Source organism: Phyllopteryx taeniolatus, chromosome 14 (assembly GCF_024500385.1).
Source record: "Phyllopteryx taeniolatus isolate TA_2022b chromosome 14, UOR_Ptae_1.2, whole genome shotgun sequence".
In the NCBI taxonomy this organism is placed as follows: domain Eukaryota; kingdom Metazoa; phylum Chordata; class Actinopteri; order Syngnathiformes; family Syngnathidae; genus Phyllopteryx; species Phyllopteryx taeniolatus.
In genome coordinates, this window is record NC_084515.1 from 18,982,837 (window position 1) to 18,999,299 (window position 16,463).

The 16,463-nt window shown below is 45.3% G+C and overlaps 1 protein-coding gene across 9 annotated transcripts in view; it reads left to right on the plus strand.

The window, feature by feature from the left end:
- LOC133488463 (laminin subunit alpha-3-like) overlaps positions 1-16,463 on the plus strand; it is a 60,914-nt gene that overhangs the window by 12,812 nt on the left and 31,639 nt on the right. For 2 of the 9 annotated variants that reach the window (XM_061796318.1, XM_061796327.1), the window contains exons 3-24: positions 1,896-2,013; positions 2,110-2,228; positions 2,315-2,485; positions 3,095-3,195; positions 3,647-3,762; positions 4,257-4,375; positions 5,031-5,121; positions 6,935-7,066; positions 7,790-7,840; positions 7,922-7,969; positions 8,408-8,542; positions 8,809-8,943; positions 9,633-9,767; positions 9,863-9,915; positions 10,923-11,022; positions 12,034-12,086; positions 12,745-12,850; positions 12,916-13,015; positions 13,103-13,259; positions 14,710-14,860; positions 14,956-14,988; positions 16,194-16,324. In XM_061796318.1, coding sequence (XP_061652302.1) covers positions 1,896-2,013; positions 2,110-2,228; positions 2,315-2,485; positions 3,095-3,195; positions 3,647-3,762; positions 4,257-4,375; positions 5,031-5,121; positions 6,935-7,066; positions 7,790-7,840; positions 7,922-7,969; positions 8,408-8,542; positions 8,809-8,943; positions 9,633-9,767; positions 9,863-9,915; positions 10,923-11,022; positions 12,034-12,086; positions 12,745-12,850; positions 12,916-13,015; positions 13,103-13,259; positions 14,710-14,860; positions 14,956-14,988; positions 16,194-16,324 — 2,355 coding nt within the window. Of the gene's footprint in view, positions 1-1,895; positions 2,014-2,109; positions 2,229-2,314; positions 2,486-3,094; positions 3,196-3,646; positions 3,763-4,256; positions 4,376-5,030; positions 5,122-6,934; positions 7,067-7,789; positions 7,841-7,921; positions 7,970-8,407; positions 8,543-8,808; positions 8,944-9,632; positions 9,768-9,862; positions 9,916-10,922; positions 11,023-12,033; positions 12,087-12,744; positions 12,851-12,915; positions 13,016-13,102; positions 13,260-14,709; positions 14,861-14,955; positions 14,989-15,021; positions 15,161-16,193; positions 16,325-16,463 lie in introns of all 9 variants that reach the window. The other 7 variants (XM_061796319.1, XM_061796320.1, XM_061796321.1 and 4 more) reach the window with 7 other exon arrangements.

Here is a 16,463-nt window from a genome sequence, read left to right on the forward strand (position 1 = left end):
ATTGGGAGCCAGTTGGCCCGAGCAAGTTTCAACATTAGTCACCTCAGACGTCGCGCGTTCTTTCGAATCAATTGACCAAACACATTCCAGCAGCTTGTCTGAAGAGGGAAAGCAGTAAGAAGGAAAGTCAAATCTCCACTACTGTCATGGTCGTTTAGTTTTGTTCCATGTTTTCCTGTGTTCCATCTTTGTCGTGTGCTCATTCGGTTGTCGCGTCCACCTGTTCTCGTCTACTTTGTGTCGACCAATCAGGTCTCGTCTTGTCCAGGTGTTCCTCGTTGTCTCGTCAATTTGTTTGTATTTAGTTCCCCGGTTTCGTTCGCTTCTTGTCGGTTCATTGTCGTTGTCACACGTCTTTGCCATGTCATAGTCGCCAGTTGTCTTTATCATTGTCAGGTGTCGTTTTCCCTATCTGTTCCACGTCTTACTCACAGGTCATAGTTTGTTTCCAGTTTGAGATATTCAGACTGCTTTCTTTGTTACTTTGATTTGGTTCTTATCTGTTGTGGGACTTCGTTCAGTTTTGCTTGATCAAATCTCCTTGTTTTCCTTTTTTGAAGATTCAATATTATTATTTTGAGATTCCCGCACTCCTGCCTTGCCTCCCTGCTTCCCTGCAATTGGGTCCACCGTGTTCTTGCCTTGCGTTCCTCGCCTTCGCCCCAACCACGTACGTGATAACTACAAGAACCCCCAAATGGTTTTGGCAATGGCAGTAAGCAAGAGTTAACATCCGACAACTCCTTTTTTCGGCCACTGCTGAACTTATAACCACCCGCGTTTAGGATTGACAGCAGGTGCGCTGCAGCAAGCTCCGCCCACCAGCCATCGCCAAGGAAACGGCGAGACAGAAAATGAACCGGAAAGGAAACCAGGAACATTTCAGAATATGACTTGCTCTCTTTATCATGATCCAAAAAAAGAAAAGTTTATTCCCCCCCCAGAAAACCAATGATTTTGGAGATGCGAGGACAGATGTAATAAGCATCATATACATTTCTTTTTTCTATTTTTTTTATAAGCATTTTCAGGGTTGGTTCCTCCCCCCAAAAAGAAAAAAAGAAACATGTATTGAAAACATGGGGAAAAAAAAAACTAACAAAAAAAACAATAGTTGAAAATGAAGTAATAATTAAAACAGGCAAATTTCAGATAGACAAGAAAAAGGGTGTGTGAAGTGTTCCTTAAATTTGGATTCTTGGGGTATTTTTGACAAAAGCAGTTGAAAGACGTCATTAAGCCACCTGGAAATGAGAAACAAAAACCTGCCTGCTGGGTTTTCCCATCAAAGCACGGATGGATGCAAGACGAGTGCAGGCCTGCCCTGGACGATACAAATGTCTCGAAATCAAGGAGCACACGATATTGCGGCTTCGCTTACAATAAATCCCAAAGAATTTGGGGAGCGCTGCCCCCACGATAGTCGTGCGAAATGTTGCCTGAGGATCGTTGAAAAGTGTCGACGTGAAAAATCTTCTTCGGTGCTCCCCCTGGTGGCCAAGCGCAACAAAGAGAGCCTTGACGAGCATCAATGACCCGTGCGTTGCGTCACCCTCGATCAGGCTGATGTCACCTGCTTGTCGGTGCCGGCCGCACTGCAGACAAAAATGGAAATGTGCGCTGTGCCAGAAACAATCGCAGACATAATGTTCCGCTTTTGATGAGCCGTCGCGATAAAGATCATGTGGGCTGGAATTGAACCTGGTGCCTCGTCAAAGACGCTTTTGACCATTGTTTGTCCTCATGTCATAGACAACTTCCTTGTGTGTTTTTTTTGGACATACTTGGCAAATAAAGATGATTCTGATTCTGATTCTGATGTCGAAAATCTGGAATCTTACCAGTGTATCCTGAGTAATTACTTTGTCATTTTTTTGTTTTTTGTTTCGTCTTAGCTCTTTCATGTTGCTTACGTCATCATAAAGTTTGCTAATTCCCCTCGACCCGACCTTTGGGTGCTGGAACGCTCCGCGGACAACGGGAGGACCTTCGTCCCCTGGCAGTATTTTGCACGTACGTTCTCGCGTCACAAAATGTACCTGCCCACTTGCAACCGCAATCATTCAAATTCATTGAAAAAAAAACGTAACATTGTTTGTCCGCACGAAGATTCAAAGCGTGAGTGCATCGAAAGGTTCGGAAAACATCCAAATGCTCGACTCGTCAACGACGACGATCAGCTCTGCACCACAGACTATTCTAGAATCGTCCCTCTGGAGAACGGGGAGGTGAAGTATCATCGCCAAACAAAACCAAGCTTTTTTTGTGTGTGTTTTAAAAAAAAAAATCCTGATAAACATTGCGTGCCATCCAGATTGTGGTGTCGTTGATCAACGGTCGTCCAGGCGCCCGCGACTTCACCCGCTCGCCCGCGCTGCAGAACTTCACCAGGGCCACCGACGTGCGCCTGAGATTCCTGCGCACCAACACGCTGCTGGGTCACCTCATCTCCAAGGCCCACAGGGACCCGACCGTCACGCGCAGGGTGAGTCTGCGACCGCACCGCTGGAAGCGTCTGGCGTGCCGGCGCAGCTTCATTTTAGCCGACACACATTTATCATTCCGTCACGGTAGCCAGCACCGATTCGCTCAAGTCCATCGAGCCGCAGTTTGCAGGATAGTCACATTTTTTATTCATGTATTTTTATTTTTTTTTTACAGCAAACGATGCGTCAAATACTCGTCGAATATCATAACAGCAGGTGATGTAAATGATGTCAATGTAATGAGATATAAAAACTAAATATTCGACAGTATATCAGTCGCAGTGCGCTGCAGTGCAGTCGTTTTATTTGGACTTTATTTTTGCTCCACCTAACATTGTGGCCGGTTTTCAAATACGACCTGTACTTATTGTTATCATATCATGAAAAGCATCTTTCAACTTGATTTATACAAATGAATCTCATGGAATTATCTTGAGAACTTCTCCGGATTTTGCCACATGGAGTTGAAATGAATATGAATATGTGTTGTATCATGTTTCACCGTGCAATGAGTCAGCCCGTAAAACTCTCCTCGACACTCGGCGTGTGATCACCTCCCGTTGCCTAGCAACCAAGCCAGATGCTTGAATTGTGCTATTTGTGTTCAGTACTACTACAGCATCAAAGACGTCAGCATCGGTGGGCGCTGCGTGTGTCACGGCCACGCTCGGGCGTGCGGGGCCGGTCGCGACCCCGAAAATCCAAACAAGTAAGTCATCCTTCCAAAAAAAAAAAATAAGAATAAAAAAAATTGTTCACCGCTCACTGCAGCTCTTCTGCTGAGCTCGTCACACATTAACTTGCTTCCAGCATCTACGTTTATTCATTGACAGACATTTTGTACAGTGAAGACATTCTTCCTGCCTGCTTTCCGAGGAGGTGCAATTAGCTCATGTGTTTGTTTACGGACATCACGGTGGCGAAAGACACGATTGTTAGCTGCCGCGATAACTGAGAATTGTAAACAAATGGGGTCACGTCAATGACAAAGCGATGGGCTTGGACGACGTCACATTGGGTTTCAAGTCAAACCCAATGTGATGAAAGTCGAGCGGTCGGCGTGCAATTCGTATAAAAGTGTCGCTGTGACAACGTGACGTCATGCAATCGAACTTGAAACATGCCGATCGGCCTTGACGTGGCGCACGTTCTGTCGCCAGGCTGCGATGCGAGTGCCGACACAACACCTGCGGCGAGTCGTGTGAGCGCTGCTGTCCGGGCTTCAGCCAGGAGCGGTGGCGCGCCGCCACCGTCGACGCCCCCAACGAGTGTCAGCGTAAGTATCGATACGGTATCGCTCGGCGCCTCGTTGGGAGCGGGGAGGACGCTCCTGGTGTGGCGCGCACGAGGAAGGGTTCGCATTATCGGGAAAACAAATGTGGTGTGCGCCTACTGCTTTTAGCGTGTGTGCTGTACTCAAAAGGACCAACACAGCACACCACACACTTAATCATACTTCCACAATAAGCGTGAGCCTGCAGGATGTGATTGATTTCAAGTGTGTTGGATTGCGTGTGCGTGGGCTAAAAGTCTAATGCCGGAGGGGTAAAGATCTGAGAAAAGCTGATTTGCTCTGTATGCATAATCATCAATGAAACAGGAAGAGGATATGCAGCTTTGTTTGGATTTCATTGTCTCTTGTAATGCTCAACAACCAGTTGTGTGACTTCTTATGGAGTCCTTTGAGTTTTGCTGGGAGATATAGATTCATGACTGTATACGCGCGTGTGTGTGTGTGTGTGTGTGTTTGTCGGGGGGTTTCCTCCTCAGCCTGCCAGTGTTTCGCTCATGCGGACGACTGTTATTACGACCCCGAGGTGGAAGCCAGAGGAGCAAGTTTAGACATCTCCGGTGGCTACAGCGGAGGAGGCGTGTGCATCGACTGCCAGGTATGAAGCGCTCGTCAAGTCTCGACCGATTCCTACCTCGACTGATCCCACTTCCGGCGCTCGGTGACAGAATTATTAAAAGAAATATTCCTTCACTGGCCGCTTTATCAGCTGGACCTGCGCAACTGAACGATATCAAAACAGCAGCTAAGACAACAATGCTCAGTATGAGAATAGTAACGCATGCATTTCATAATTGTGAAGCACTGTGTTTATTATTACTATTATTCCCTCCAATTCAAACCAGTTTATGGGGGGCCTCAACACACCTGAAAAACTTGAATAATTGATCTATGCCAGTGACATATAGTGACAGGCGGGCCAATTACGTGGGCAATGAAGCTGTGCATTCACTTTTTGGTTTGGTGGCAGGCGGTGAGATTTTTGTCGTATGTAAAATGCAGGCCTTGGCTCAATAGTGGTTGGGAAAACTGGTGGAATGTATGCAGAGGAGGGCGTCGAAGTTTGATCATTTCGAGGATTTGCCGTGAAAAAGTAGCGCACCCGTTGATTGCCACTTTCGGTTTGAATTTGGTTCCCAAGTATGGAATTTATGATGCAGTGCAATTCTCCACCACTGCCAAATGCAATCATTAGCGCGAAATAACTTTGCATGTGTTCTGCTGAACTACCAAAAAGTTCTTTGTCTTTTTAGCACAACACTGTTGGAGTCAACTGTGAGCGATGCATGGAAGGCTTCTTCAGACCTTTTGGAGTGGGCCCCGAGTCTCCCAGCGGATGCATACGTGAGTCATGTTTTTGATGATGTCATACAGAGAGGAGCCAGCAACCTCAAGCTAAAATACATACATGTGATTTTGATGACGAGAAACTCAGTGCTGGGGCGGTTATAACTACCCAAGGCAGAAGGGCTTCATCACAGACATTTTCTGACGTTGGCAGGGAACAAAAGATTTACTTGCTTATTTATTTTCACATTTCATGGGTGGGCCGGCACTCCAGAGACGCCTACATGTATATAAAAAGTCCATTTTGCATATTTCCCCTTCTAGGTGCATGGTCCATATGTATTTCTACAAGCATTATTTTTGGAACGGGCATTCAAACAAATGTAGTAGATTTAGTCAAAACGGCTTCTCAAGGGTTTTTTTGGTTTTTTTCGAGACTTTCCCAGTGTTCCGTAATCCGCTGGTGTTCATCGTATTGTCCCGCTGAACTGGAACTTTTATAGTCTTGCAATAGTCGTGTATAGCTGATTGGATAAAAGAACAATGGGAGCAGAGCTCTGCTGATGATACACAACAGGTGTGTGTGTGTGTGTGTGCGTGCGTGCGTGCGTGTGTGTGTGTGTGTGTGTTGAGGGGGGGTTAAAGCAAGACTATTAGCGGCGCTTCGCCTTGCTAGCTCGAGACTCATCCTCTTGCTTGCTCAATGCACGAAGCGCACACATCACAAAGTAGTGACATATACAGTAGAAAAGTACGCCATTGCTCAAGTGGGCCCGTCCGTCTCTTGTTTACATTCCTCTTACTGTTCATGTCTGTTCCTCCTCATCCGAATTGCCTCCACAAAGTGGAGGATTTAAGTCAGTGGTGGGAAATTACTGGCCCAGGGCTGTACATGGACAATAAGAAAAGAATAATAGCATAAGAATGCTTGGTTTTGTTTGACACTGATGATTTTCATTGTCAATTATTTTGGTAGGAGTTTGCATGTTCTGTGCCTGCGTGGGTTTTCTCCAGGGACTCCGGTTTCCTCCCACATCCCAGAAACATGCATGCGACGTTGATTGAAGACCCTAAATTGCTTGTAGGTGTGAATGTGAGTGGTTGTTTGTTTCTATGTGGCCTGCGATTGGCTGGCGACCAGTTCAGGGTGTGTCCCCCCCCCCCCCCCCCGCCTCTCGCCCCGAGTCAGGCTCCAGTACGCCCGCGACCCACGTGAGGCTAAGCGGGACGGAAAATTATTGTGGATTATTGTGGTTTTTTTATTATAATTGTTATTAGTATAATTACTATTGCTGCGGTTGTGTCTTTCCAAATTTGCTCCATTGAAACATTGAAGCAGTGCTTCTTAACCTTACCAGAGGTACTAAACCCCATAAAGTGCGTACGTGCATGCAATTTGTAATTTCTAAAATGAAATGTTTTTTTTTTTCGCACTTCCAAACATAGGTATCATAGTATTACATCAGTGCACGAACCAACAAATCATGAATTTGACCCCAAAATCCAAAACTTCACGGTAACCCACTGGATGTTCGCTGCAAATCATTGTAACTTTGGCTGTTGCCATACACAGATAAGTTGTTACGCGTATCACAAAAGTTTTCTTCGATTTGGTGAGCGCGCCGAGAGCGTCGTCGCGAGCTATCACAAATCGTACGAGCGGCGGTGAACGGAACGGACACGCGCTTGTGTCTTGACCTCCGTGTCTTGACCCCTGAGAGCGTCTCGCTGAACCCCTGCGGTTCGTCCGTACACATCTTAAGAAGCACTGCAGTCAAGGGGGAATATTGTATACACACTTTTCATTGACTCTTATTGGATTTTGCAGTAATATTGAATTGTCTTTGCATGTGCGCGTGCGTGTCCGCAGCCTGCAGATGCGACGAGCGGACCGCGGCCGGTTGCGAAACGGGTTCCGGGAGGTGCATCTGCAAAGCGCCGTTTGCAGGAGGAAACTGCGAGCGCTGTGCAGAGGGACGCTATTCCTACCCTCAGTGCATTCGTAAGTTCACTTCCGATGTCAGTCCACGTCGGAAGCAGGCGAACAAACATACAGTATGTGCGCTGCGTTTTGTGTCATGTGACCTGCGGCAGCTGATTGAGTGACAACCCGAACCCGCTCCTGTTTCATGTTGAGCCTTTTGTTTTCTCTCAGTCAGTTTTTTTTGTTTTTTTTTTGCCTCAAGGTGACAAAGGCAAATGTTCCAGACATGCATTAAGTCAAAGTTGAGTCCATATGTCTCAAACTCTGCATGCCTGAACACCATTCCAACAGAAGAACCCATATTAGACACACAAGTAGCATTTCCTCATCTTATCTCCGCCAGGGCGGAAAGATAAGCTCTGAGTATTTTTTTTCAGTTTTTATTTTCCTCCCGGGGTTGACTTGACTTTTTGAGTGTTTTGCATTCGTTATCATTTGAAAGCAATTTTCGTGCACTGTAAAGTGGCAACCACTTGGGAATGGAAACGGATGAGTCACATGGAACATTTGGAAGCAGTTTGCAGGTTTTACAAGGGAATTTTCTTGACACTATTGTTTCAGGTCTTTACTTATTTTATGTGTGTGTATTTTACACGTGTTAATTGTTTGCATGGCGAGCTTGAGAGCTTTGAAAGGGGCCTATATACAGTACACAGTACGTACTTTCTTCTTCTTCTTCCAAAAAAAAAAAAATGTATCGATTGATTTTCTTCTCTTGGTGTGCTTTGCATTTGCAACCAGGATATCCTGAGTACCAGACCACTACCAAATCCCCTGCAGGACCTATTATAGGTAAGTGTATGTTATTACTAATAATAACCATAATAGTAATAGTATTTTAATGGTATTGTATATTTCTTCTCTAATGGTTAGTGCCTACTGGCTGCCCTGTGGGTTATTTTGGCTCAATCAGTTGTCAGCGTGAGTATGACGAGACCTGATATAAGTATACATATATATTATTTTATTAAATATTATTGACATGTCTATTATATTATCTGTGTGTGTACTAATATAAACATTTATTTTTATATTTAAAAAAACTGCAGGTGTTTAAACAGTTTACAAATATCCATCTTATGATAAATGCAGTATATTTCCACCTGTGCACGATTCACGGAGCGCTAACCTCTCGTCTATCATTAGCCATGGAAATGTACTTTTCCCGTTTTTGGGTTCTCTGGACCTTGACTTCATCCTTGACTTTCACAAACACACGAAAGTAGCACCAAATGAGCAAAGTGCACCTGAAGAAGCAGTTCAGGGTCAATTATCGGTCCTTAGTCACAGTATTTATTTTGCCCCGTGTGTGTGTGTGTGTGTGTGTGTGTGTGTGTGTGCGCGCGCGCACACATGCAGGGTGCACGTGTGACTCCAGAGGGACAGAGCGCGAAGTGTGCGACGCCTCGGGACGCTGCCTGTGTCGTCGCGCCGTGTCGGGCCAGCAGTGTGACCGTTGCGGCCCGGGCTACCGCTCCTTCCCCGACTGCCACGGTGTGACAAATACACACACGTAGACTGCGTGACCCTATCTTATCGGGCTTTGTGAGAAAGAATTGATAGCTGCTTTAACATGTGCGTCATGCATGACCTTGTCATCGCCAGCCAAGAGAACTCCCATCATCATCTCAACACGATCAGGTCGCTTTAAACGCGTTAAAAGGATACAATGAGTAACAAGTCGGGTTCGGTCAATATGAACCAGTTGTCTTGTTCATGGGTTGCCAGTGCTGAAACATTTGGATGTTTGTCATCTCCAGCGTGTCCTTGTGATGGAGCCGGTGCGGCTGAGAGCGTCTGCGGTGCGAGCGGTCAGTGTATTTGCCTGCCCAACTATGGCGGACAGAGCTGTGAGCAATGTGCACCGGGCTACCACGGGTACCCGCAATGCACCGGTGAGTCGTGGCAGAAACGAATGCAGCATTTTAGTACAACATGTAATACAAGTTCACTTTTAGTCGCAAACTTGCAGCTGAGCATGAATGGAAGAGGATGATGCACTCGATAATTTGTAAAATCAATTACAAACCCATGTGGGCACTGACCAATGGAGAACGATAGATTTGAGGAGAAAATGTGAAATTGACCAAATATGGACATAGGAGGTTTCCGCCCGACAGTGACGGTTTATTAAATATCGTCGCTATAAAGTTGCGTGACTTGCGACTGTGCTGGTATCCGTAGAGGTACCGCGATCCCCGAAAAGTCACTCAACAGCGCCCCCTGGAAAGTTGGAAAGAAATGAACCCTTGGCACCAGTTTCACGGGTCAATTGGGTCAATTGGGTGGCAATGTCTGTCATAACGGCGTGCACGAAAGATTCTCAAAGACCCATTCCGCAAGTTGAACAGGAAGTCCGCCGTGTCGGCTTGCAGCGGACATTTTGGGCAGATTCCGGGGCTCGTTCTCGGACAAAGTTCTACTCCGCCCCTATCGGGCTCCCACGCTGTCGCGCGCGGCGCACATCCTCCGTCAAATCGGTTTAGTATTTTGAGAGGCCCGCCATCGCCCGTCTTCCTTTTAAGGAAGTGTTTGGAGCGCATATGTGAATGGATGTGACCTTTTGCATGTTTCATTTGTGCAGCCTGCCAGTGTTCCCGGGAGGGCTCGTACGCCGCCGTGTGCAACCCGCAGTCAGGCCAGTGTCCGTGTCTGCCTGGGGTGGTGGGCCAGCAGTGTGACCGTTGCGCTTCGGGACTCGGGTTCCCCTCGTGCTCGGGTAACATACACAAAATAAAACAACACTGTAATGTTGTTTTAGTTTTTTGGTTCAGTCTTATTCATATCGATTCATCCCTCACTCTGTGCTTCCAGCCTCCATCAGTCAGTGTAATCCGTATGGGACAGAAAGCATGGAACCTCAAACGGTACGCATTCGTCAACAAGGTCACAAATAATAACACGAATGCAGTCAAACTGAACCGGAGTGCACCCGTACTCAATTTGAATATCGTAATTGATATTTTGAAATGTGAGCGAGCCCTCACATGGTGAGTAAAAAAAAAAAAAAACAGCGTGTGTGTTTACTGCTCTTGCAGTGTGTGGTGTGCTTGAGCTGACCAATATAGCTGGTACATACATCCCAGCATAATGATCATTTGTTGCGCCATATCTGTTGAGCAATTGCGCTGCTACAAACAAATACATAAAACCACAATCGTTCTGGCAATCCTTGATTGAAAAACAAAACAAAACAAAACAATGGCTTTTTGAGTTAAACTTCAGCCAACGATGGACCACGATCACCTCATCATAAGGTAGTAGTACCATGTGATTTCCCCCCAGCCAATTAGCAAAGGGGGCTAATGATGATAAAGAAATGAAGTGCAAGAAAAGTATATTGGATGTATCATTGTTATAAATATAATAATAAAAAATGACAAAAGTCAAAACATATTTTCTGTACTTTTAATTATTTGTCATTATTTTAGAATTTATTATTATATTTTCAGGGAGTTCAAATGTTGAATTTCCTATTTTATAAATGGTTCAAGGAGAATCGCATGAGTATGAATGGTTGACTCAGTATTTACACTGCTGCATTAGCTGTTAAGCTATTTTATATTTTCAATAATTTATCTCTGTGAACGGTCTGGATGTTTTTTTTTTTTTGTCTTTTGGAAACGGATAACGCAGCTGTGTTGCAAAAACCGCATCCGGCCGACTGATTGAAACGTAATTGTAATTCCAATGAAGGAAAAGCGACTTCCTGACCTCGCGGGAAGGAAGCAAAACGAGAAGTCGAAGCGATGCTGCGCCAGGCCCGAGTCGACAATTGCACTGATTTCGATCATAATAGGAAAAAAACCCGAACAAACCAAGCAAAAAGGTTCTTTTACATTGGGGTGGACCGATGACTCCTGTGTTGTTTCAGGGATCTTGCCGCTGCCGAGCCAACGCGGAGGGCGCGTCATGTGACCGGTGTAAGCCTCTTCACTGGAACTTGGCAGCCGACAACACGTATGGCTGTGAAGGTAACTCTTAAAGGAGACATTTTTGTCACCGTTTAAAACAGTTGCCAGGTGTCTTTATAGCATGTCCGTGACAAAATACTTTTGTCAAAATACCACAAGGATCGAGTACGATCATAAACATTATACATACTGTCGTTCTTGTCTGGCTGAAATTAGCCCATTTTTAGGGGCTGGCCATGTCTCATGCAATTGAGCCAAATACCGCTGGCCCATTAATGAGGCCATCTTAAAAAGTAAACAATAAATGTAGTATATACTTGGATGTCACAAATGATGAACATTTCTCACTGAAGCTCACACTGTTAGCGAGCGCAGCCGACAAAACACATTGCAGCTTCGCTTACCTTTTTGGCTTTGACGTATTCGCAGACGTGTTGCCCCTGTCTTCCAGACAGTGTGGTCCGGCGGCCCTTGCTTGAAAGTCGCTCTGGATCTTCACCCAGTCTAGCTTATCATGAAACCTTTCAGTGTTTTCGACTCACATTCAAAGCAGTGAGACACTGAACGTGTTGCCACTTAATGCAAGTCAAGTGAAAGTTGTTTCTGTTTGCACGTTTTACAGGGTTGTAGTAGTCTGTGCAGTTCTGTGAAATGTGATATGTGACACATCAAAAAAGACAAAATGGAAAAACATGTTGTACCCCATAGGCAGAATGCTTCCATGGAGAAATGTGGTTTTTTTTTTTAGCATCTAAAAAAGAAGGGCCCGGGCCTCATGCTTTGCTTGGATACCTTTCCCCTCTTACAAATCTGCTCTGTAGCAAGAACGTGACCTCTACGATGAGGTGGGGAAATATCTGATATTTGAATATCTGAAGAATGCCTCTGGTTGCTTGCGCCCGGACATTTACGGGGATGTTTTCATTTCACTCGGTTACCATTAAAGCTCCCGGTGAGCTTTTGTTCTGTTGCTCTTCACGCATGAAAGTGACTTCATCCCGCAATCAAGAGTCTCTTCAGCTCCTAACCTCCCTCTCTCCCTTTCATTTTTTCGTGTGTATTTCATTCCAGAGTGCAGGTGTGATGTCAAAGGAACGCTGAGTGGTGTTGCAGAGTGTGAGCAGGTACTTCCAGTTTGAGACACAACCTATAGCCATGTTTACCATCGATTATATTTTCAAAGAATTGAATTCATAATGCTTATTTTGGTCTCAAGCCCAAAATGTGTTTTTTTAATGATACAAAAAAAAAAGCATAGTCCATTCTCATGTTTTAGTTGTATTTATCCACAATGTAATTCTGATGTATCTGTAAATGCAAATAGATACACGTGCGAATGTATTCGAGATGCCGCAACAGAGATTTGAATGAAGAGCCGGTTTCCGATCTGCTGCTACGATATGAACCCTCAACAGCTCTTGCTCAGCTTTCTGTCCCCTCGAACCGAACACGTGGAGGCGGCGTTCCGTTTATCTGCCGGAAAACTGCAGCCTCACTTCTTTTAAACCAAGACCGAAGACCTTTCTGCTTGCGGTTGCCTTTTAGTAGTCAAAGTGAAGCGCAATTTGAACCTCCTGTCTCGTCCACTCATTTTGATTTGGTTTCATTTTAATCTTATTGCCTTTTGATACGCTTTGTTTTAATGTTTGTTTGAATTTGGGACTTTGAATTCCTCTTAGTTTTTGCTCAAATTGCTCTCTTTTATGCCTTGTTTTGAAAACCAGAGGCATTCTACAAACAACATTGCATTGACTTGTTTTGGGTTTCCCCCCCCCCCCGCAGAGAAACGGGCAGTGCCGCTGCAAGCCTCGCGTGGGCGGCCGTACGTGCGACTCCTGCCATGACGGCTACTTCCTGTTGCAGAAAAAGAATTATTTCGGCTGCCGAGGTGAGTCCGAGGTGACATACTCGTTCTCCATTCAGAATAATTCCCGTGACATTTATGCCTCGCAGGTTGTGAGTGCGACGCGGGCGGCGCCATCAGCGCGACTTGTGACGCGACGTCCGGCCAGTGTCGGTGCCGCAGCAACATAGTCGGCCTGAAATGCACGCAGTAGGACTTTTACAAATATTTCATTGCACTTGCACGTGGAGAATGTTGTACACGATTTTTACTCGAATCAACGGTGTTCCCTCTCAGGCCCGCACTAAGTTATTATTTCCCCACGCTGCATCAGTTGAAGTTTGAGGTGGAGGATGGCACCGCACCAAACTCCAGACCAGTGCGGTTTGGTTACGACCCCCAAGAGTTCCCAGAATTCAGCTGGAGAGGTTATGCTCAACTCTCCCCTGCGCAGGTAAGCGTGCATTTGATCTGTGTAGTGATAACCGATCATATTGTTCATTAGGGGTGGGAATAAATATTGATCCAATAAATGAGTGTACGATGATTGTATGTTTATCTCTAGGAAAACAGTAGCGATATACTGGAAAACAAATGCGGTGTTTAAAAAAAGACTAGGCCCTGCCGCGAAGGGTGAAAATCCACAAGTGATTGACAGCCCCCCCCAAAAGGCTTGTAAATGCCTCTAGATGCCACAAGGCGGTGACAAAGCACAACTTTTTGGGAAAATGAAGCTCCTCATGTTACTTCAACATAGTTCTTTGGCATCAAAGCAATACTTTCATTGTTTTGGCCTGAGCACAAAATCAGGAAGTATGTGATTTTGGTTACCCCCCCCCAAAAAAAACACAATCACAACTGTGTGGGGCAAACACTGTATTGTCATTTTTGTTAAATATGCAAGTCCATAAAATGTCATCGCCTAAATTATGGTTCTGAAAAACATGCCTCATTTTTAATAAAGAAGACATTTTTTTCGTCATGTGTTGTCGTTGTTGTTGTAAGAGATAGAGTATAGGACAATCACTGTGTTGTGATACTGTCATTATTATGGGCTAAATATCTTTGTAATATTGCTATCATTCTTATTTCCTGAAATACTGACCTCTGTCTAAAAGACGGCATGCATTGTGCACGTGAACGAATAAATGCCTCACCTCAATGAAATAGCTCCTTGCCCTCCTCGAGAGAAAATCTGATTCCATTTGCACCGCTCAGTCTGCTTGGGTTCTGCAGTTTCTCAATAATAGTTCTTTTTATTTTTGTTTCTTCTTCCTCAACCTTTTATGTTGCTTTTTTCCCGTACGATATGATATGCGCTACTCACAAAACGTTGGGGGTCTTTGGCTTTCAGGTGAAAATTTCCGGATGAACGCAATCGAACTTTTACAGCTGTAAAAGCTGTCATTCTCAGAGCTTTTCAATGCTCAAGTTGCAAAATGAGCGTGTTTGATCCATGACTGGCCCACTACATTTCCGGGTGCAATTCAAATTGGCATTTAAACAATCCGCTCCACCATGCCGCTCACATGCCGACGCCTAACAAGTGATCAACATTGGGAGGCTTCAAACGGGATCTTCTCACAGGGAAATGGCCACTGAGCTTCGAGTGTCAGAGTGTCATCAGCAGGAGGCAACAGAGGGACTGGAAGAGTCACAGAAAGGCAGAGAAGCGCAGGGCCTTGGAAGTTTTGGAGAACTGTTGTGAGTTTTGTCATTCAGGTCCTTGTTAGAGAATAGCAAGTTGTCAGGAGAAGTTGACCTCCAAAGGTTGTAGTGCATTTTCGGTTCATACTGAAATGTCCCCCAAAAGCCGAATATCCTTAACCTTTTGTGAGTACTGCAACATAACAAACCGCCAACAATCTCTTCTGTGGGTAGCAATTAACGCTGTTTCTTTTCAGCCAGAGGTGATCCTCACTCTTCCCCTCGGCTTTGCCGGTACTTTCCATATTGTAATGCGCTACGCCACCCTGCGCTATAAGGGGAGGACCACGCGGTTGAGGGCAAGGGTCACAGTGGCGGACGAAGCCGCTTCGCAGCCGTGCTGTGACCGTAAGTGGTGGGCGTCGCTCGGCCGCCTTCTCCTCTCCTGGCTTGCCGTGTGTTGATGAACCCTCTTGTGATTGCGCAACCGCTTTGCCCCGAAGACCCTCTCCGAAGCGCCTCCGACGTCTCATCCGGTCAGTTGTTTGTCGCTGTCGTCCCCCCTGCAGAGTGAAGTCAGAGTAACGGTGCATGTTGAGCCGAAAGATGCCAGGCACAAGTTATTCCGCGTGGTGCTGCGATTCACTAACCCGAGCCGCGCCAGTGTGAGTGGTAGCATCGAGGCGGCTAATAACAGAGGCGGCGCAGGTAAGTCGGCCTCTTGACAGTCGACCTTTGACATATCAAAGCATCTGAAGTCAATCATCCAATTCAGAAGTTCTCAGTTGGTCTCGCTTGGGACCCGCGTTTTCCCAAAGCTGGTTTTTACACTGCGGTTTCAAGAGCCCAATTCCGACTTAGCGCTTATATTTTGATTTTTTGGAGGGTTTGTCTATTTCCACATTTGAAGTGACACATAGTACGGCTGTGTTTGTTTACACCCACGGAAAGCATGAAACAACCCAAATTGCACATAAATGTCGATGCTTGAGCTATAGTTCAGATTTACAGTAAGTGTATTTGAATGCGTTTATTTGTGTTGTTCGGGCACACACGCGTGTGTATACGTCACCGATGGGTTTATCTTGGTGCTGTCAAGATGACATTGTTGGGGTATATCCGATATGTGCATTTACGCTGCACCCGCAGCGGCAGTTATCCAATACGGCTCAGATTGTCCTCCAAATTTGGAAGAGGCATGATTCCGATCTGAAGATAGCCCATTCCGCGTTTCTTTTACTCTGTACACCGTGCGTGTCACATTTGTGCCACTTGAAAGGAAAAATCGGAATTGTGTCACTTGAACCATGCAGTGTAAATCCAGCATTAGCCATTGAATAAAAAAATATATATATATTTTTAAACACAAATGCACACAATGACGTGTGCAGCGTTCATTTCATTTCAGAGCGCATTATTACATAATTGAGGAGTCGCACCATAATTTGTGTGTGAAATAAAATAAAATCGAATAGTATAATTGCCCTAATTTTGCATAAGGCCCCAAAATGACATTCAATGTCAAAATATAAATAATTTTGACTTATTGTACAGCCTGTCAATTTATTTTGTACATTTTTGACCCACACAGAGTAGTTAGTATCTGCAACCCAATTTTGGGTCCCAACCCAGCAGTTGAGAATCACTGATCAAAATGAACCCTTAATTGTGGCCCGAAAGGCCCATTTGCATTTGCATTTGCACAAGTGTATCATCGAACGTCACGTTTGTGCTCCTGCAGCGTCGCACCAGAGCAAGGAAGTGGTTTTCCCGCCGAGTCGGCAACCCTCATTCCTCACTGTGCCCGGAGACGGCTTTGCGTTGACGCCTGGGAACTGGATCGTCCGCATCAAAGCTCCGGGGCTTCTGCTTGTGAGTGGCAATAAAAGAGGAGAAACGTTTACCAAAGAAACACTAAAGTCTTGTGACACCTCGCTATTACTCCTACGGTATGTGTGATGAATATAATACACCCACGCAAAATTGTTAGTCTACAATAGTCCCAAATTTA